The sequence below is a fragment of the Ambystoma mexicanum genome, chromosome 3q (assembly GCF_040938575.1).
Source record: "Ambystoma mexicanum isolate Mex_15411 chromosome 3q, UKY_AmexF1_1, whole genome shotgun sequence".
In the NCBI taxonomy this organism is placed as follows: Eukaryota; Metazoa; Chordata; class Amphibia; order Caudata; family Ambystomatidae; genus Ambystoma; species Ambystoma mexicanum.
The window spans coordinates 1197756038-1197772353 of NC_090926.1; the positions used below are offsets into that span (position 1 = coordinate 1197756038).

The following is a 16316-nucleotide window of genomic DNA, read 5'->3' on the forward strand; positions in this document are numbered from 1 at the left end:
AAAAACAAAAAAAAGGATACAGGTGGATTCTTGCTTTATCTTCTTGTGAGGATAGAACTTTTCTAGTCAATTGGTTCATAAACCTTCCGGTAAGTCTTTGGTAAAGTTAGTTTCTTCCTTTCTTTAAAGTCTATCACGTTGTTTGTACCTTTCTCCTATAATCTCTCCAACTTCAATTCTTTGCCACTTTAGCTTATAGTCTCTGTAAGTTGATTATTTCCTCACATGTAATCAGGTTGACTGTGTTTATCAGATATTGAAACATAACCTTTTAGTCTTTCATGGATTCACTAATATATATATTTAAATTAACCAGTCTCTCTTTATGTAAGAAAGTCTTAAGAGAGAGAGGATATCTCAGATCCTCCTTTAAATTCGGTTCTGTACCAACATTTTCATGGACCAGACATATGGCATCAACGTTCCCCCAATGTTCCTTTATATACTGACTCGATTCGTCAGTTTGAACCAGCTGTTCTATTTCTTTTCCGCTCCTGTCGGCCTAAAATATACCCTTCTTCACACTCTTACCGGTGTCAGCTGTTTACTTCTGCGTAGCTCCGCCCGGCTTACGCTCTGTCACTCAGGTCTCTTCTCACCTTCGGTATTTCTCGTCAGCGCGGCCTCCGCTGACCGTAGCTCCTCCCCTCGATGCTCTCGGCGATGTAACAGCTAATCGAATCCATGCTCCCTGATGACAGCAACTCCTTCCTTCTTCGTTTTCGGGCGGCGGATCAGCTGTTCGACTCCGCGGTCCCCGATGACAGAAACTCTGCCTCCTCGGTCTTCTCACTGCTCGACGCAGAGCGGCCTCAGCTCCTACGAGCTCCACCCTCCACAATTCATCTGGACAGATCAGCTGTTCAGTTCAGCGCGGCTTTCCCTCTCTGTAGCTTTTCTCGCACATAAATTGTAAGAACTGCCTAGCGACTTCAAACGATCGCTTGGAATAATAATGTCAAAAATCTTGTATTTAACTCGGTGCAACGGCACAACATCCCATCAACACCGGGTATATCTCAATAAGCCCAGTTAAAACCGTCGCTCTTCAAATCCTCCTCCTCTGTCTCCTGGCAACCGAGAAAACAAAACAAAGAAGAGACAAATGTTTTCAGAAAGCTTCATTTCACTACATTTCCATATTCTTTTCTGTGATTGGTCGAATGACCTGTCAATTACTCCCTCCAATCAGATAGCTTCAATTAACCCTTCATATGGTCTTTCTGCCTCGTATTAACAGAGCCTGAGCCAGCCGGTGTCCCTGTTGTAGAAACTGCTCCATTTTTATCACACGTGGTCTTCATGGATCAAATGCCCATTGGCCTACAAAGGCGACTTGAAGCCTTTAATGAATATTTTATAGCCAATGACATGAAGATCAATGTTAAGAAATCGAAGAGTTTAGCCTTCTCATCGGTGCACAGACAATACAAATCTGGGTTTGCGTGCAAGTTTGCAAACATAGAATTGGAGCTATTCGACTCCATCATCTATCTTGGTGTGGTAATCAATAAGAACATAGATGAGCAGTGCCATTATACAATATTGAGGGAGAAAGTCAAAAAGCTCTCAATACAGGGAACTGTACTACACAAAGTATGGGAGATATTTCTTGATCCCGCTCATAACATTCTATCGCCACTAAGTTGTTCAAATCTTGATTTATGGCGGGGAAGCAATGTTGAATCTTTCTTGGAAAATCTGGGTAGTATTGGAAGGATTCTTATGGCAAAAGATTTTGAGGCTACCTCTCTCCCTTTCGATGACCACAATCTGACATGAATTAAGACTGCAATCACTAACCTTAATAGTGCTATGGAACACCCTAAAACTGTATAGAAAAGGCAGGCTGGAAAATACAGCGATCCCGGTTGAAATTCTAAAGTGGCCAGATTGTGTCCAGGACAGCTGCCTGAGGAGATGGAAAACAAAGGGTGAGGCTACTCTGAGAGAGTTGAATTTCAATGTGGATGACTTGGTTGCTAATCCAGTAAGTGTGAAATAAAAGCTCCAGGCCGTAGATTGGATAGCAACGGTGGAGGGCAGAGGAACTGGTAACCTGAGACCGACCCTGAGCGGGGAATGTAAAGGCTTGAACCAGCTTCCACTCTACTTGCAAAAGTTCCCCTCATCCCACTATATAGATCTGCTCCTCAGATGTAGATTAAACATTCTGGACACTAGAGAGATCCAATTGTCAATGAAGAAAATCGACTGAGCTAACTCGCTTTGTGTAAAGACTGGAGGGGGGTGTCTGTACTTCGGCTCTCTATATGGTAGAGGAGAGGCACAGAAGACCCCAGCCAAGATTCTCTGTAGGGTAGCAATGGACGAGCAATCAAGGCTCAGCTTCTCAGGAGGTGATGCAGGCTGGTTCTTAAGTACAGTGTAATCCCCGAACCCCCACAAAGGAATGTCCACACACTGTATTACTGAAAACACAGTCTTTATATAATTAATATTCAAAGGTATGTACACAATCACAATAACGCACTTTGTACTCGGAAATCAACAATGATAAATATATACAATTCTAACGTGGTACCACCAATGTTATCAAATCTAATTAAAGTGCATCAACTGTACGGTTAAAATGTCACACAGATCAATAACGAGGAAACCAGCAATAGAGATAGGAAGGAACGTAAGATGGTTGAAACAATAGGCAGACGGCTGGCCTCTACCGATAGACACAGTTCTGTGTGGAGATCCCCCCACCTGGGCAACCTGTAAAATAAAGATATATAGCACAAGCCCAGTCCATATATTGTTAAATAGCCTTATTTCCTCCTATAATGTTTTACCCCCCAATGTACCTGGTGGAGTAGAGTTCTTCGAAGACGCGTCGAAAGGATCCTACGTGAGTGACTCCCTTTAAAGCAGGAGCCACGGATCGTCGAGAGACGTCGAAGATGGTGAACTTGTCGTCGACAGCGGCAATGAGAAGTTCAAGGTTGCCGAGATCCCGATGTCAATCCAGGCGGTGATCCTCAGCGTCGTCCAGTGAGGATGAGGTGTGCGGGGCACCTCGGCGACGGATTGTTCAGGACCGCAAAGAGTGTCAGAAGAACTGTGGCCCAACAAGGGCGTTGAGTCGTCAAAGTCTTTGTGGCCTTAGGGTGGCGGGAAACCCACCGGCGGATTCTCCTCGGCGCGTTGGTCGTCCTCAACATTCGCCGGTGGGACAAAGCGGTCGACGTGCGGACAAGGGAGTACTTGGATTCAAATGTTCTTAGGCAAAGGAGCGGGAGGCTCTGGTCGTCGTCGGCACGGCCTCAAGTGGTCCCCACGGCTGGGCAACACAACTTAGATGGGCCTCCAGCGGTTACACAAACCTACGAACCCTGGTCGACGGCAATGGACTTCGACAGCGGCGAAGTCCGGGTGCTTTGCTTCGTTCTCCTCAGCGGTCCCGTCTCGGGTCGGCAGCCTTTCGAGGGTCTGACTTCCAGGGAGCTTCGGCGAAGGTTAGCGGTGCTCGATGGTCCCTCGGAGCACGGGAAGAGGGCGCCTTACCAGGTCCTCTCTCGGATCAGTCTTCGACGGATTCGGCAGCTTTCAGATCGGTCGAAGCAAATGCACCAGCAAGTCTTCGTCTTCCAGCTGGATGTCGAGGACCAGCAGTTCCAGTTACTCTTAAACACACAGCTTCTGAACAATTTCCAGTGGTGAGAGGTCCCCAGATATACTATCTTGTTTCTCATCCACACTGCTGGGTCACTCTCAGCAGCCAATCATACAGAAGGGCATTCATGCAGTCAGTAAGCCAATCAGGCACACAGTGCATTCAGGCCATCCTCCTCCCTCTCAGACACTCACAACAAGGAATGTGGATTGGGACAAGTACCCCGCCATTCAACACTACACACTGCATTCAGGCCAGTTTCGGGCAGGGCTGTCTCAGTCTTTGTCTCTCATCCCAGAAACCAGACAACCACAACAAGAAGTGCATATTGGTCCCACACTCCATTCACCCAGGTCCCACCCACAGGAGGTACCCACAACATACAGTCACTGGAAAGGCTCCTGTCAGTCTGGACTTCACAAGAACACCATATATGGACCTTCCACCCAACAGCCAGTCAGGGGGAAGGGACAGAGTCAGGGCTTCCCAGGACTTTGGGAAAACAAGGTAATAGTTAATAGAAAGCAAGAGGCCACAGGGGCCATCTTGTTTTCCATCAGGAATCAACTGATTCCAATGGCAGGCCCTGGGGATCCCCAAAATGGAGGATACTCAGCGCACCTGTCAAAGTCAGCATGGAGCTGCCACCAGCCCATACCCTGCTCTGCGGGTCACCCACAGGTGCCCAAAAACATACACTAGGGGCACAGGGTTTGTTCTGTTCACCAAACCAAAAGAGAGAGAGCTTCTCCTGCGCGGAAAATATGACAGAACACACAATAAAAAGGCACTAAAGGACAAGGATGCGGAGGCCCTGTCCCTCGATGCATTTCCAGCATCACACTTTGTAGGTATTGTGGAGTGGAGGAGAGGGTGGAAACTCTATTCCACTTAATAACCTCATTTAAATCGTTGCCCGAAGCTCGAGTATGTTTTTTGGGGGGGGCATTTGGGACAAACCCAAACCATGCTGGTCGAACAATGGTAGGAATGGGCCCCTTTGGGCAAAAGAACTAGCCTTGTACTGGCGGTAATGAAGTTGTTTGAATTTGTCCTAAAACCTAAAGATCAAGTCAATAAGAGAAGGTGAAGTGTTAGGCGAGGGAAGTAACTTCTAACTAACACACTGTACTACGGAATAAATGTCAATGGTCCTCATTACACGTAGGCAGTAGGGATTTAACGTTACCGGTAATGGAATACCGGTAACGTTAAATCCCCATGCCAATTACGACCTGGCTCACCGCTATTAGCGGAACCGCTAAGTACGGTGCCACTAATAGCGGCCAGCCGCGTGCGCGCGACCCTCCATCCCGTAAATAACGCCATGCCGCTAATAGCACACCATCACAAGCCAAGTGGACATGCCAATAGCGGCATGGTAAAGCCCCCAAAATCCCTTACCGCCATGGCGCTAATACCGGCATCGCGAACCACCCGTTAATAGAACGGAGCAGTGTTCCCACCTGCCACAGGTGGACACAATCAGCACAGGTGGAGGCAATGGACACTGTGGCAGCACAAAAAGAGCACACCATACCCCTTCACACACCCTTTCCCAGACCAAGATGGTCCCAATACTAGCAGCATTACATGGGCTGGAGGACATTATTGCATTGCAGCAGCAACAACAACAGGCAGCACAGAGAAGACGCAGGAGGAGGAGGAAGAGGAGGGCAAGACAGGCACAGCAAGCACCACCACAGCACCTAGTCATACCACAGAGGCAGCCACCAATCCCCAGGATCAGAGCCAGTCCATTTAACCTAACCCCTGAGCAGATACACACCCTGTTCCGTCTGGACCGGGATACCATCACCAGCATCGTGGACATGATACATGATGACATTGTGAGCCTCATAGACATCAGAACTGCCATCCCCCCTCTACTAAAGTTGGTGACCGTGCTCCACTTCCTGGCCACAGGCACCTACCAACATACAGTGGGGCACATGCATGGCATCTCACAACCAGTATTCTCACGCACGCTGAACCAGGTACTTGATGCCATCCTGAGGCATGCACCTGAACACATATTCATGCCACGGACTGCCCAGGAGATTGCAAACACCAAAGTTGGCTTCTATTCACTGGCAGGCATCCCAAGTTGCATTGGGGCCATCAACTGTACCCATGTGAAATTGGTGGTCCCACATCACAATGAAGTTGTCTACCGAAACAGGAAGCAATTCCACTCCATCAATGTCCAAATGGTATGTGACACAAACAAGATAATCACACATTGTTGTGCCTGATTTCCCGGATCAACCCATGATTCCATGATACTGCGGAACTCAACCATCCCACGCAACATGGAGCGACAAGCCGGACAACGCTTGTGGCTTCTTGGTGAGTAGCAGGGCAAGCACATGGCAGTGTGATTGGGGGGGAGATACATACTCCAACTGGGTGTGATTGGGGGGGGGGAGTACATACTCCAACTGGGTGTGATTGGGGGGGATACATACTCCAACTGGGTGTGATTGGGGGGGGATACATACTCCAACTGGGTGTGATGGGGGGGGGAGATACATACTCCAACTGGGTGTAGCTTGTCGTCCATAGGACAAATGCACATACACATGTACACCAATGTCCATCTGGGAAGGCCGCAATCTACCTGAGATGAACCGACATGCAAGTATAACCTACACAACATAGCGAAAAATCTAGGTCTAGAAACATTAAACATCCATCCACATCGCACAACATTCCACGCCACAAAATACACAAGTCTCCTACATGCCGTCGAGGCAGTCATACAGAATCAGCGCTGCACAACCACAATAATGCAATGTGCCCTTGAGTGCATGCAAATGGATCACCCCTACCCATAGCATTGTACCACGGACCTATAGCACCACTGAAGTGATGCCTCTCAGCATGGCAACATAAATGTTTGAATGGCAGTACACTAGCAGTGTGGTACCAATTCTGCCTGGGCCCAGGGACACATAAGATCGGGCTTCATCCAGGACATGTCAATTACTTTAGGAGGTATCAATGGGGCATGTTCACTTGCAGGGTCGAGTTCAACTTTGCACATTGCAGTCACACAGATCGTCTGCATGCATGCTGTTAATTGTGGACTTCAATCACAATGCAAAGTCAATTTGTGTGATATGAACAGGCCGCTCTTGAGGTGAACAGTAACCAGACCCCATTTGTCCCCCCATACAGGTGATGCTGGCTATCCCCTGAAGAGGTGGCTGCTTACCCCTGTACGGAACCCACAGAACAGGCACGAAGCGGACTACAATCGTGCACATACCCGTACCTGCGTTGTGATCGAGCAGACTTTTGGCCTTTTGAAAACACGCCTTAGGTGCATTAGCAGGTCTGGTGGCCCTCTCCTGTATGGCCATGAGAAGGTGGCCAAGATCACCATGGCATGTGTCATGCTGCACAATATGTGTATCAGACGGAATGTGCCACTGCCCCCTGACGTAGAAATAGAAGCACCTGATGAGGATGATGATGGTGATGAGGACGGAGTTGACGGGGATGCAGGTCATGCAAAATGGGATGGCCAGAAGGGACGTGCTGTGAGACAGCATCTGTTCAACCAAATATTCTGAGTTAAATTTTTTCTTTTTGTAGGAATGGATATGGGTAGTAATGCACTGGTGTCTGTTTGGAAGCGCACAATGGATCATGTCGCCAATAAAGTACACATACACAATGAAGAAGTCAAAGCCTGTGTATGGATCAAACACCAGTGTATTAAGAAATGTAAAGATGTAAGAGTGCATGTCCCCAAACATCCCACCATCCTCCCCCACCCCCCACAACAGACCAAAAACACCCTTCCCCCCAACCCCCACAACAGCCCAAAAACACCCTTTCCCCCACCCCCCACAACAGTTCCTTATGTGTCTGGCACATTGTTGTCGTCAAGCTATACAGGTGGAAGCTTGACCATGCATTCCCTATTTGCCATTGCCACCACCAGCATTAGGAGGCTGGCTAGACGTGCGCCTGGTGGTGCGTGAGGAGTGGCGGAGGGGGCATGTCTGCCTCGAACTGGCGGATGAGGAAGTGGCTGACTGTCCTGGTGGTGGTGGGAACTGGCGGTCCATTGCGTCCGCTATCCGTGTGAGGACCACCCTAAGTTGCACAATCTCCCCACACAGCCTGTTTGTACAGGCCTCCATCGCCTCCCTGGAGTGCCTAGCTGTATCGGTAATCTCTGCCCTGAGACAGGCAGCCTCCTCCACATGCTGCCCAACCAGCACAGTTATGTCCTCTTGGTGCTGGCTGATGCTGGCCAGGTCGAGGGCACTGTTGCGTTCTGGTGGTGTGGCTGCTGCGCCTTCTGATGCAACCAGGACAACAGGTGAAGCCACCGGTGGGCTACTGAAACCTCCCATGTTGTCCTCGCCAGGGACACTGGACCCAGGTGTCTGCTGTGGTGATGGGTCAGGGGTTCCAGGGGGGGTTGGGGTGTGCATCTCCATGTGGAAATCTGTCGTATCCTCCACATTGCCGCCTCTCCTGTGGAACTAGTTGCAGCTGAGGGTGGGCCCTCCGTGGCTGGGATCTGTGGTGGTGGGTTCACCTCAGGAGGTGGGGCAGTTGTTGGTGGTGTGGACAGTTGCATCTTGGCAGTGGTGCTCCACCGATGTTTGCCACTCTGCATGTGGACTCTTCTACCTTTGCCCCTTGATGTCGTGGGGGTGTCCTCTGTGTCCTGTGCCCTTGATTTCTTACTCGCACGGGGTGCCTGAGATGCAGTGCCAGTATCCTCAGTGTCTGTATGTGAGCCTGTCGGGGACAAAGAGGGGGATGGCATTGGTTACTGTTCTATGTACTTAATGCAGTATATGTTAATAATGCAGTTGTGGGCATTTGAAATTCATTGGTAAGGATGCAGGTGATGTGTCAGTTCAGTGGCTCATCCATGCATGGTTGTGTGTGGCACTTGTCTCTGGTGATGTGTGCATGTCTGTGTGTTTGGGTTTGACACTGACATGGCCAGGGTTGTATGCATGTGTGGATGTTTGGGCATCCATGAGGTGAATATGGGCTCACATTTGGGGGGACCTGAAGATTCACAGTGCATACTTTCATGTGTACACTCACCTCCATCTGAAGTGGTTGCCACGCCATGCTCCATTGTCCTGACTCCCTCTATTGATTCCACTCCAATGAGGTTGGCGCAGGTCTCTTCCCACTCCTTTAATTTAATGGGCGAACCAGATTCACCTGCTGTGGCAATGTTGTGGTTTGCAGACAGGATGCTTCTGACCCGGAGGCGGAGATCATCCCACCGCTTTCTGCACTCACGCACGTTGCGGGTGGTGGTGCCCACAGCACTCACTTTCAAGGCAACCTCTGCCTAGATTGCCTTCTTTCGTACAAGGGTCTCCCGACGCATGTCGCTCGAAAAGACCACAGCAGCATTAGCAGCAAGGGTCTGTGTGAGCATTATTAGCTCCTCCGTGGTAAACTTTTCCTTGCGCTGCCGATCCGTGGTTTTTTTAACAGCCTTAGCATGTCGAGGGTGTCCCTGTGGATTTCCAATTGCAAACTACTCAAAACAGGTCCAGGGAGCAGAGGATGGCAATGGATTTTGTTTTTAAAGATGGCCGCCGTGCTCCTTCCCGTTCCTGTGCGATGACGCTTTTTCCGGTTCCGCAATTTAACGGTCACCGCTATTAGCGGTGACCGCTATTTGCATGTAGCGTGAGGGCGAAGGTGATATCTGCACTTTCGTCTAAGCCGGTAAGGGACTTTTTGGGAACTTTAGAGGCATGGCAGTAGGGTCATTACCGGCATGGCGCTATGCTCGTGTCCGCGTACTCATAATGGTACGCTATTAGTGCCATCTTGCAAGGGCGGACAAGTTAATAGCGTAGCGCCATGCCGGTAATTTGCAATTCTTACCGCTCAACGTCTAATGAGGCCCAATGTCTTTATTTCATGTGACAATCTTATGAAGTTTGAAACACTTGGATGTTATTAATGTAATGGAAACCCCTCTGTGAGAAGTTAAGATGTTGAGAATGTAAAAGGTTTTAATTTGTGAAACCAATAAACATTAATAAAAAAATAAAAAATAAAAGTACTTATGCCAATAAAGGAGCTTGTTTGGCGTTCAATTACATTGGATTCAATGTTGCATTGCAATGGTAATAATTCTTAGTTTGTTCGCTATGACAATATGCTTCTTTCCAGCCCCGGAGCGCCCAGGTCTGGGTGTTCCCTTCTCTTACACTCACCGGTCGGATATAGTTCTTGTGTCCTCTCGATTCGGCTTTTCTGCTTCCTTCAGCACCACCTGTTCCTCGCATGAGCACCTGCAAACAGCGCTCACCGTCCTTAGTTTCAGATGCGCGTAGCCCTGCTCTTCTCTAGCCAAGACTACCAGTGGCCTGTTGGGGTTGAGAGCGTTCGGTGTTGCACAGCTCCTTCTGTGGACCTTGTTGAAAGGGGACAGCAGGCCTCTTGACCCTTGCACGGCCTGGGCTGGCCGCAGTGACTGTTCTGCACTCCTGCTCAACCCTACTTTGCTCCAGCCGGTTCCTCTTTCACCCGCTCTTCATCTGCATGCCGCGTTCTCTCCTGGATGGCTCACACCAGGATGGTTCTCCCCAGTTGCTGGGCGGTCACTCCTTTTATAAACCTTGGACCTGTTAAATGGTATTAGATTTAAGTACTTCATTCTAGTTGCCTTACCATAATCAGGCCAATTAACTGTACATGCCTGACCTTTACAACAGTACTCCTCCACAGCCCTCTTCCTCGTCTCAGTACCAGAGTGGTTGGAATAAATGGGAGTGTGCATTACTCCTGTTTGCTTCTTCCTCGTGTTGGTATTGCCCTGATATCTCTTTATATTAATAAGAGGGGGCTGATGTATATGTGTCCAGCCCACCTGAGGAGTTGCCCTTCTTGTGGCTTTCTTCCTCGTTCTAGTAAAATATTGGCATTTTGGAGGGTCACTTGAGAGGAAGAGGAGGGGAAGGTTTGGCAATAGCCTACGAAGACAGTCGGGACCAAAGGTTCATTGTGAAAAGGGAATGGGGGATACCATGCCTCACCCAAGGACGTCCTCTCCCCTCACTCCAAATCTTCTCCACTCAGGTGATCCTCCCTTGAATATCCACCTCCAGGGGCATGATCCCAAAAGTGATGGCCTTTCCCCGGCCAAATGAGCAGAGAATACTAGGGAATACTTTCCGCAAGTGAGGACGCCCTCAGGTTCCTCTCACTGTATATATGTTTTACAGTGTTTAGCATTGTGTGATAATATTACTTGCCATTAGTCATTGTTCATGTGGCCTATAATAAATATGTTATCTTTATAACTAACTGTCTAAGTGTAATCCTTGCATTTACTGTGCGGACTCATTGTGGACCCTCACCCCACTCACATCTCCTGGGATTTAGCCTTGGTCTCTCTCCATGCTACCTTGATTGGTTTGGCTAAACTCCCAGAAGTTGCTCCCTGTTAACTATAACAAGGGTGACCTCCTAAACTCTGTCCATCAAGCCAGAGTTTATATATCCATTCTAACACATCTCTCGCACTTTGCTCGGTTGTATACGATTTGACCGAATTACAATTGTCCGAATGACAATTGACCTTTTGCACAATTGACCGAATTTTAAAGGTCAATTAGTACATATATGCGGGGGAAACCCCTCTCAACCCCCAACCCAATGCAAAAACCACTGCAGCCCCAACCCAAACCCCTTACATATATATATATATATATATATATATATGTAAATAACCAACCCAAAATATATACATATATATATATATAAAATAAACGGTCAATTGTGCAAAAGGTCAATTCGGACCCCTATAATTCGGTCAATTATATAATTCGAACAATTGTGTTCGAACAATTTGGGTAATACCCTTTGCTCACACTCTTCTCTCTCCTTCCTCACACTCACTCTCTTCTCATACTCTTACTCTACTCACATCTCTCTCCCTGTCTGTCTCCATCTTTCCCCTCTCTCACTAGCGCCCTCAGTCTGTCGCTCTCTCATTAACACCGTTGCATGCATCCTCATCACACCTATCTCGCTCTCACCTTTCTTTGCACCCTGACCTTTTCTAGCATCCTTCCTCTCACGCCCCTGTTCTCCTACCATCCTGCTTTCAGCTTCTTGTCTGCAATCTCCTCTCCTTCACCCTTGCTAGTACCATCTCTCTCGCTATCCTCACACTCGTCTCTCACACATCACACACTGTCTCTCTCTCTCTCTCCTCAAACTCTCGTCTCACGATTTCTCGCCTCATATCTTCTCTCTGCCTACGATCTCCTATCTTCTCACTCGCACCATCACACTTGAAACCCCTCACTAGTACCCTTGCATGCACCCTCATCACACCGCTCATGTTTCATAGCACCCCTACATTTTCCACCATTCTTCCTCTCACACCCTTGCTCTCTTACCGTCCTGCTTTCAGCCTCTCCCTCATGCCGCCCTTCTGCAGCCATGCAAGTACCATTTCTCTCACCTTCCTCCCACTCTTCTCTCTCCCAACTCTCACTGCCTTTCCTCACGCTTACTCTGTTCTCACTCTCTCGCTCTCTCTCTCTCTCTCCATCTGTCTCCCAACTCTGTTCTCTCTCACTTGCTTGAAACCTCACAGGAGCACCTTTGCATGCAACCTCATCACATAGTTTCTCAATTTCACCTTTCTTTGCACTCCTACTTTCTCTCTCATCTTTCCAAATGATATGTGCACTCTCTTAACATACCACTATCTGCCTCTTTACCCAATCATCAATCTACCTATTCATGCATATTAACTCACTCATCGACCCTGCCACAATACAGCCATATCCACCCACAAAACCATATTCTTCCACTCATCCTTCCGCCCATATTTCCTCTTTTGTTTGTTTGTGCATTTATATAGCGCTACGAACCCTCAGGTATCTGAGCGCTGCTTATTTCCCACGGTGTGTGGTGCTCATTTAGCGACCTCGGAAGGATGAAAGGCTGAGTTTGGCCCTGCCGGGATTCAGAGCTGCGTCAGCCAGCTCTGCGCGGATTTCAAAGCGAGCGCTCTACTCGCTGTGCTATCTGACCAGCGTTTTGACAACTTGTCCATTCAGCAAGCACCCAACCAACCATTTGCCACCACTCAGTTATTTATTCACACTTACCAAAGAAAAGCCAGACTGTTTTGCTATACAAATGCTTTTTTTAATTTGTGAGGTGCAGAATAAGAAACTCATATCTCTGAAGTTGACAGTGAGTTGATATCCCCTACTTATTTTGTATTCCCCTGGCTCACTCTGCAGTGACAAGTGCATGATCCACTGGTTTCCTGAGTCCCAATGGCATCATAGGCAACTAAGCTGTGATGCTAACCTAACACAGGAGATATGCTTTCTCTCCATTACTTTCTCACATGCTTTCCTCTCATACATTTTTGGAAAAACCTCCAAGTGAGGTTTGATGGAAATTAGCTGTAATGTGGATTTTTCCATGTTGGATACATAGACTTCTGGCGGCTGTGTGAGATTTTATCAGATGCGGACTCACACTTGCTCTCGGTCTACTAGTGACCAGTCAGAAGTTAAAATGATCACAACGTTTTTGGCAACAGTGTGTGGCCCGAATGTTTTATCTTAAATGATATACTGAACATAAATTAACCCTGAATTGAAGTCAGAACTCTTTTATTGGCCCCATAATCACTGCCATACAGACAACATAGGTTGGTGTGGACAGACACATTCATTTTATCTCTTCTCTTTCAGAAAGCTGCGCAGTTCAGCAGGAGCCAGCAAAGAACATAACAAATGATATCCTCAACAAAGCTGCTTGTGACGTTGGTGTGGACTATGGTGAGTGCGCCAGATGACATACAGTTGGTCAGAACCGCGACGGGCACAACATAAAAAACGTGATGTTGCAGAGGAAAAAACATGCAAGTACTTTTACAGTTTGATGTGATAGGGGCCACCATACAAGCCACCATACATTTTTCGCAGACGGTACCAAGTGATGCTTTCAAAAGTATTTTGAGGGTTCTCAGAAATACATGAGTTTGAAAAACAGTTTTAATTGAGCCGGTACCTCCCAAATAAGCGGTCCAGACAGAACTGCTTGGCTGCATGCCCTCTCATGGAAACATAAGCAACCCATCTATCCTTTTAGTACATCCATATCACTGTGTTGCCTTGGACCGAGCACTCCCTGCTCACTGTGCTTTTGGCCAAACTGTCTGGGGCGCACGCCCACCCTCTTGCCCAAGTATAGTAGCTTATCCTTAGACCCATGAAGCGGGTGACGACAGATGCCTTTTCTGACACCTTCATACCACTCTAACTAGACTTTGACCTCCTAGCCTTTGACCCTGATACCACTTTAGCAAAACTCGATTGTGCCCTCTCTAATGCCCTGGCAAAACAAAAGAGATGATGACTGAAAGGTTTAGAATTAATCTTAACCTCTGGCATTGCTTTGGGAAACCCTCCAGACCATCGTTCTTTGCCTGCCAAGGCATTATAGAAGGGGAAAGACCATATGCAAATCAGGCTTAGTCCCATCCCAAAAGAGGCAGTACAGCCCGAACTGCTTGGTCACATCCTTTCTGCACGATACAACAAGCATCCCCAGTCATGTTTCTGCCTCATCAGTGAGGAGTAGCCTGGTTTCTACACCCATCAGGCACAGGATGCATGTCTGGGCATACCTGTCCCACTCGGGGGGACTAAACAAAACGGAAGAGGTGATGAATGGAAGGTTTAGAATTAATCTTAACCTCTGGCATTGCTCTGGGAAAACCGCCAGACCTTCGTTCTTTGCCTGCCAATCCATTACAAAAGGGGAAAACCATATGCAAAGCAGGCTTGGTCCCACCCCAAAATGGGCAGTCAAGCCCGAACTGCTTAGTCACATCCCTTCTGCACGAGACCACATGCATCTACATACATGTTTCGGCCTTGTTGGGCCTCATCAGTGAGGATTAGCTAGGGTCTCTAGGCCGAGCAGGCTCTGAAGCCACGTCTGGGCATACCCGTGCCACTCGGGGTGACCCATCAAAACAAAAGAGGTGATGAATTGGAGGTTTAGAATTAATCTTAACCTCTGGCATTGCTCTGGGCAACCCTTCAGACCATCATGCTTCATCTAACAAGCCATTACAAAAGAGGAAAAACCTTATGAAAATAAAGCTGGACCCACCCCAAAAGGGGCAGTCCAGCCCAAACTGCTTAGTCAAATACCTTCTGCACGACACCACAAGCATCCCCAGACATGTTTCTGTCTAATTGGGCCACATCAGTGAGGAGTAGCTTGGGTCTCTAGGCCCAGCAGGCACAGGACCCACGTCTGGGCATTCCTCTCCCACTTGGGGTGACTAAGTAAAACAAAAGAGGTGATGACTGGAAGGTTTAGAATTAATGATAGGATATGATATGAGCATCCCTAGACATGTTTCTACCTCATCAGTGAGGAGTAGCCTTGTTTCGAGATCCATGATGCACGGAACCCAGGTCTGTGCATACCCGTCCCATTCAGGGTGACTAAACAAAACAAAAGAGGTGATGACTGGTAGGTTTAGAATTCATCTTAAAATATGGCATTGCTCTGGGAAAACCTCCAGACCATCGTTCTTTGCCTCCCAAGCCATTACAAAAGGTGAAACACCATATGAAAAGCAGGCTTGGTCCAGCCAAACAGCTTAGCCACATCCCGTCTGCAAGGTACCACAAGTATCTACATATAGGTTTCGGCCTTGTTGGACCTCATCAGTGAGGATAAGCTAGGGTCTCTAGGCCGAGCAGGCACCGGACCCATGCCTGGGCATACCCGTCCCACTCGGGGTGACCCATCAAAAAAAAGAGGTGATGAATGGGAGGTTTAGAATAAACTTAACCTCTGGCATTGCTCTGGGAAAACCTCCAGACCATCGTTTTTTGCCTGCTAAGCCATTACAAAAGAGCAAAAACCATATGAAAAGAAGGCTTGGACCCATCCCAAAAGGGGCAGTCTAGCCCGAACTGCTTAGTCACATCCCTTCTGCACGACACCACAAGCATCCGTAGACATGTTTCGGCCTCATTGGGCCTCATCAGTGAGGAGTAGCTTGGGTCTCTAGGCCCAGCAGGCACAGGACCCACGTCTGGGCATTTCTGTCCCACTCTGGGTGACTAAGCAAAGCAAAAGAGGTGATGACTGGAAGGTTTAGAGTTAATGATACGATATGATATGATAAGTCATTTATAACACGCCTGTACACAAGTGTTTCTAAGCACGACACAACAAGGGAGGGAAGACAGAGGGAGGACAACACAAACAATCTTACTAGGCCTTGTGTCATTCAGATCGTGCAGAGAGGGGGAGAGTGGAAGTGCCAGGGGGAGGGAAGGAGGAAGTGCAATCAGGTCAGCATTGCTCTGGGTAAATGCAAGGAGGCAGGGAACTTTAAGGTTCCAGATACAACCCCTAAGTGTGCGGTAGACCCAGAAGAAGTGCAGGGGCTACTGATCGTGGAGGAATCTGGTACCTACTGAGACTCTGAGGGTAGCCAAGCAACTGGTCAGCAGGGGAGAGAGAGAGAGAAAGCAGAAGTGTAAAGGAAGGTCTTGAGCTGCTTCCGGAACTTCAGTTGGTCCGGATCAAGTTCGAGAGGGACAGAAAGGCCATTCCAGAGGGAGGCACCTGCAGAGGAGAGAGATCTACCCCCCACACTCTGCCTGGAGAAGCATCT

The 16316-nt window shown here is 48.2% G+C and overlaps 1 protein-coding gene across 2 annotated transcripts in view; it reads left to right on the plus strand.

Moving 5' to 3' along the window:
• The window catches only part of LOC138447740 (complement C3-like), a 2843165-nt gene that overhangs the window by 2324774 nt on the left and 502075 nt on the right, over window positions 1-16316 (plus strand). For both annotated transcript variants that reach the window (XM_069604045.1, XM_069604046.1), the window contains exon 38: window positions 13360-13446. In XM_069604045.1, coding sequence (XP_069460146.1) covers window positions 13360-13446 — 87 coding nt within the window. The remainder of the gene's footprint in view (window positions 1-13359; window positions 13447-16316) is intronic.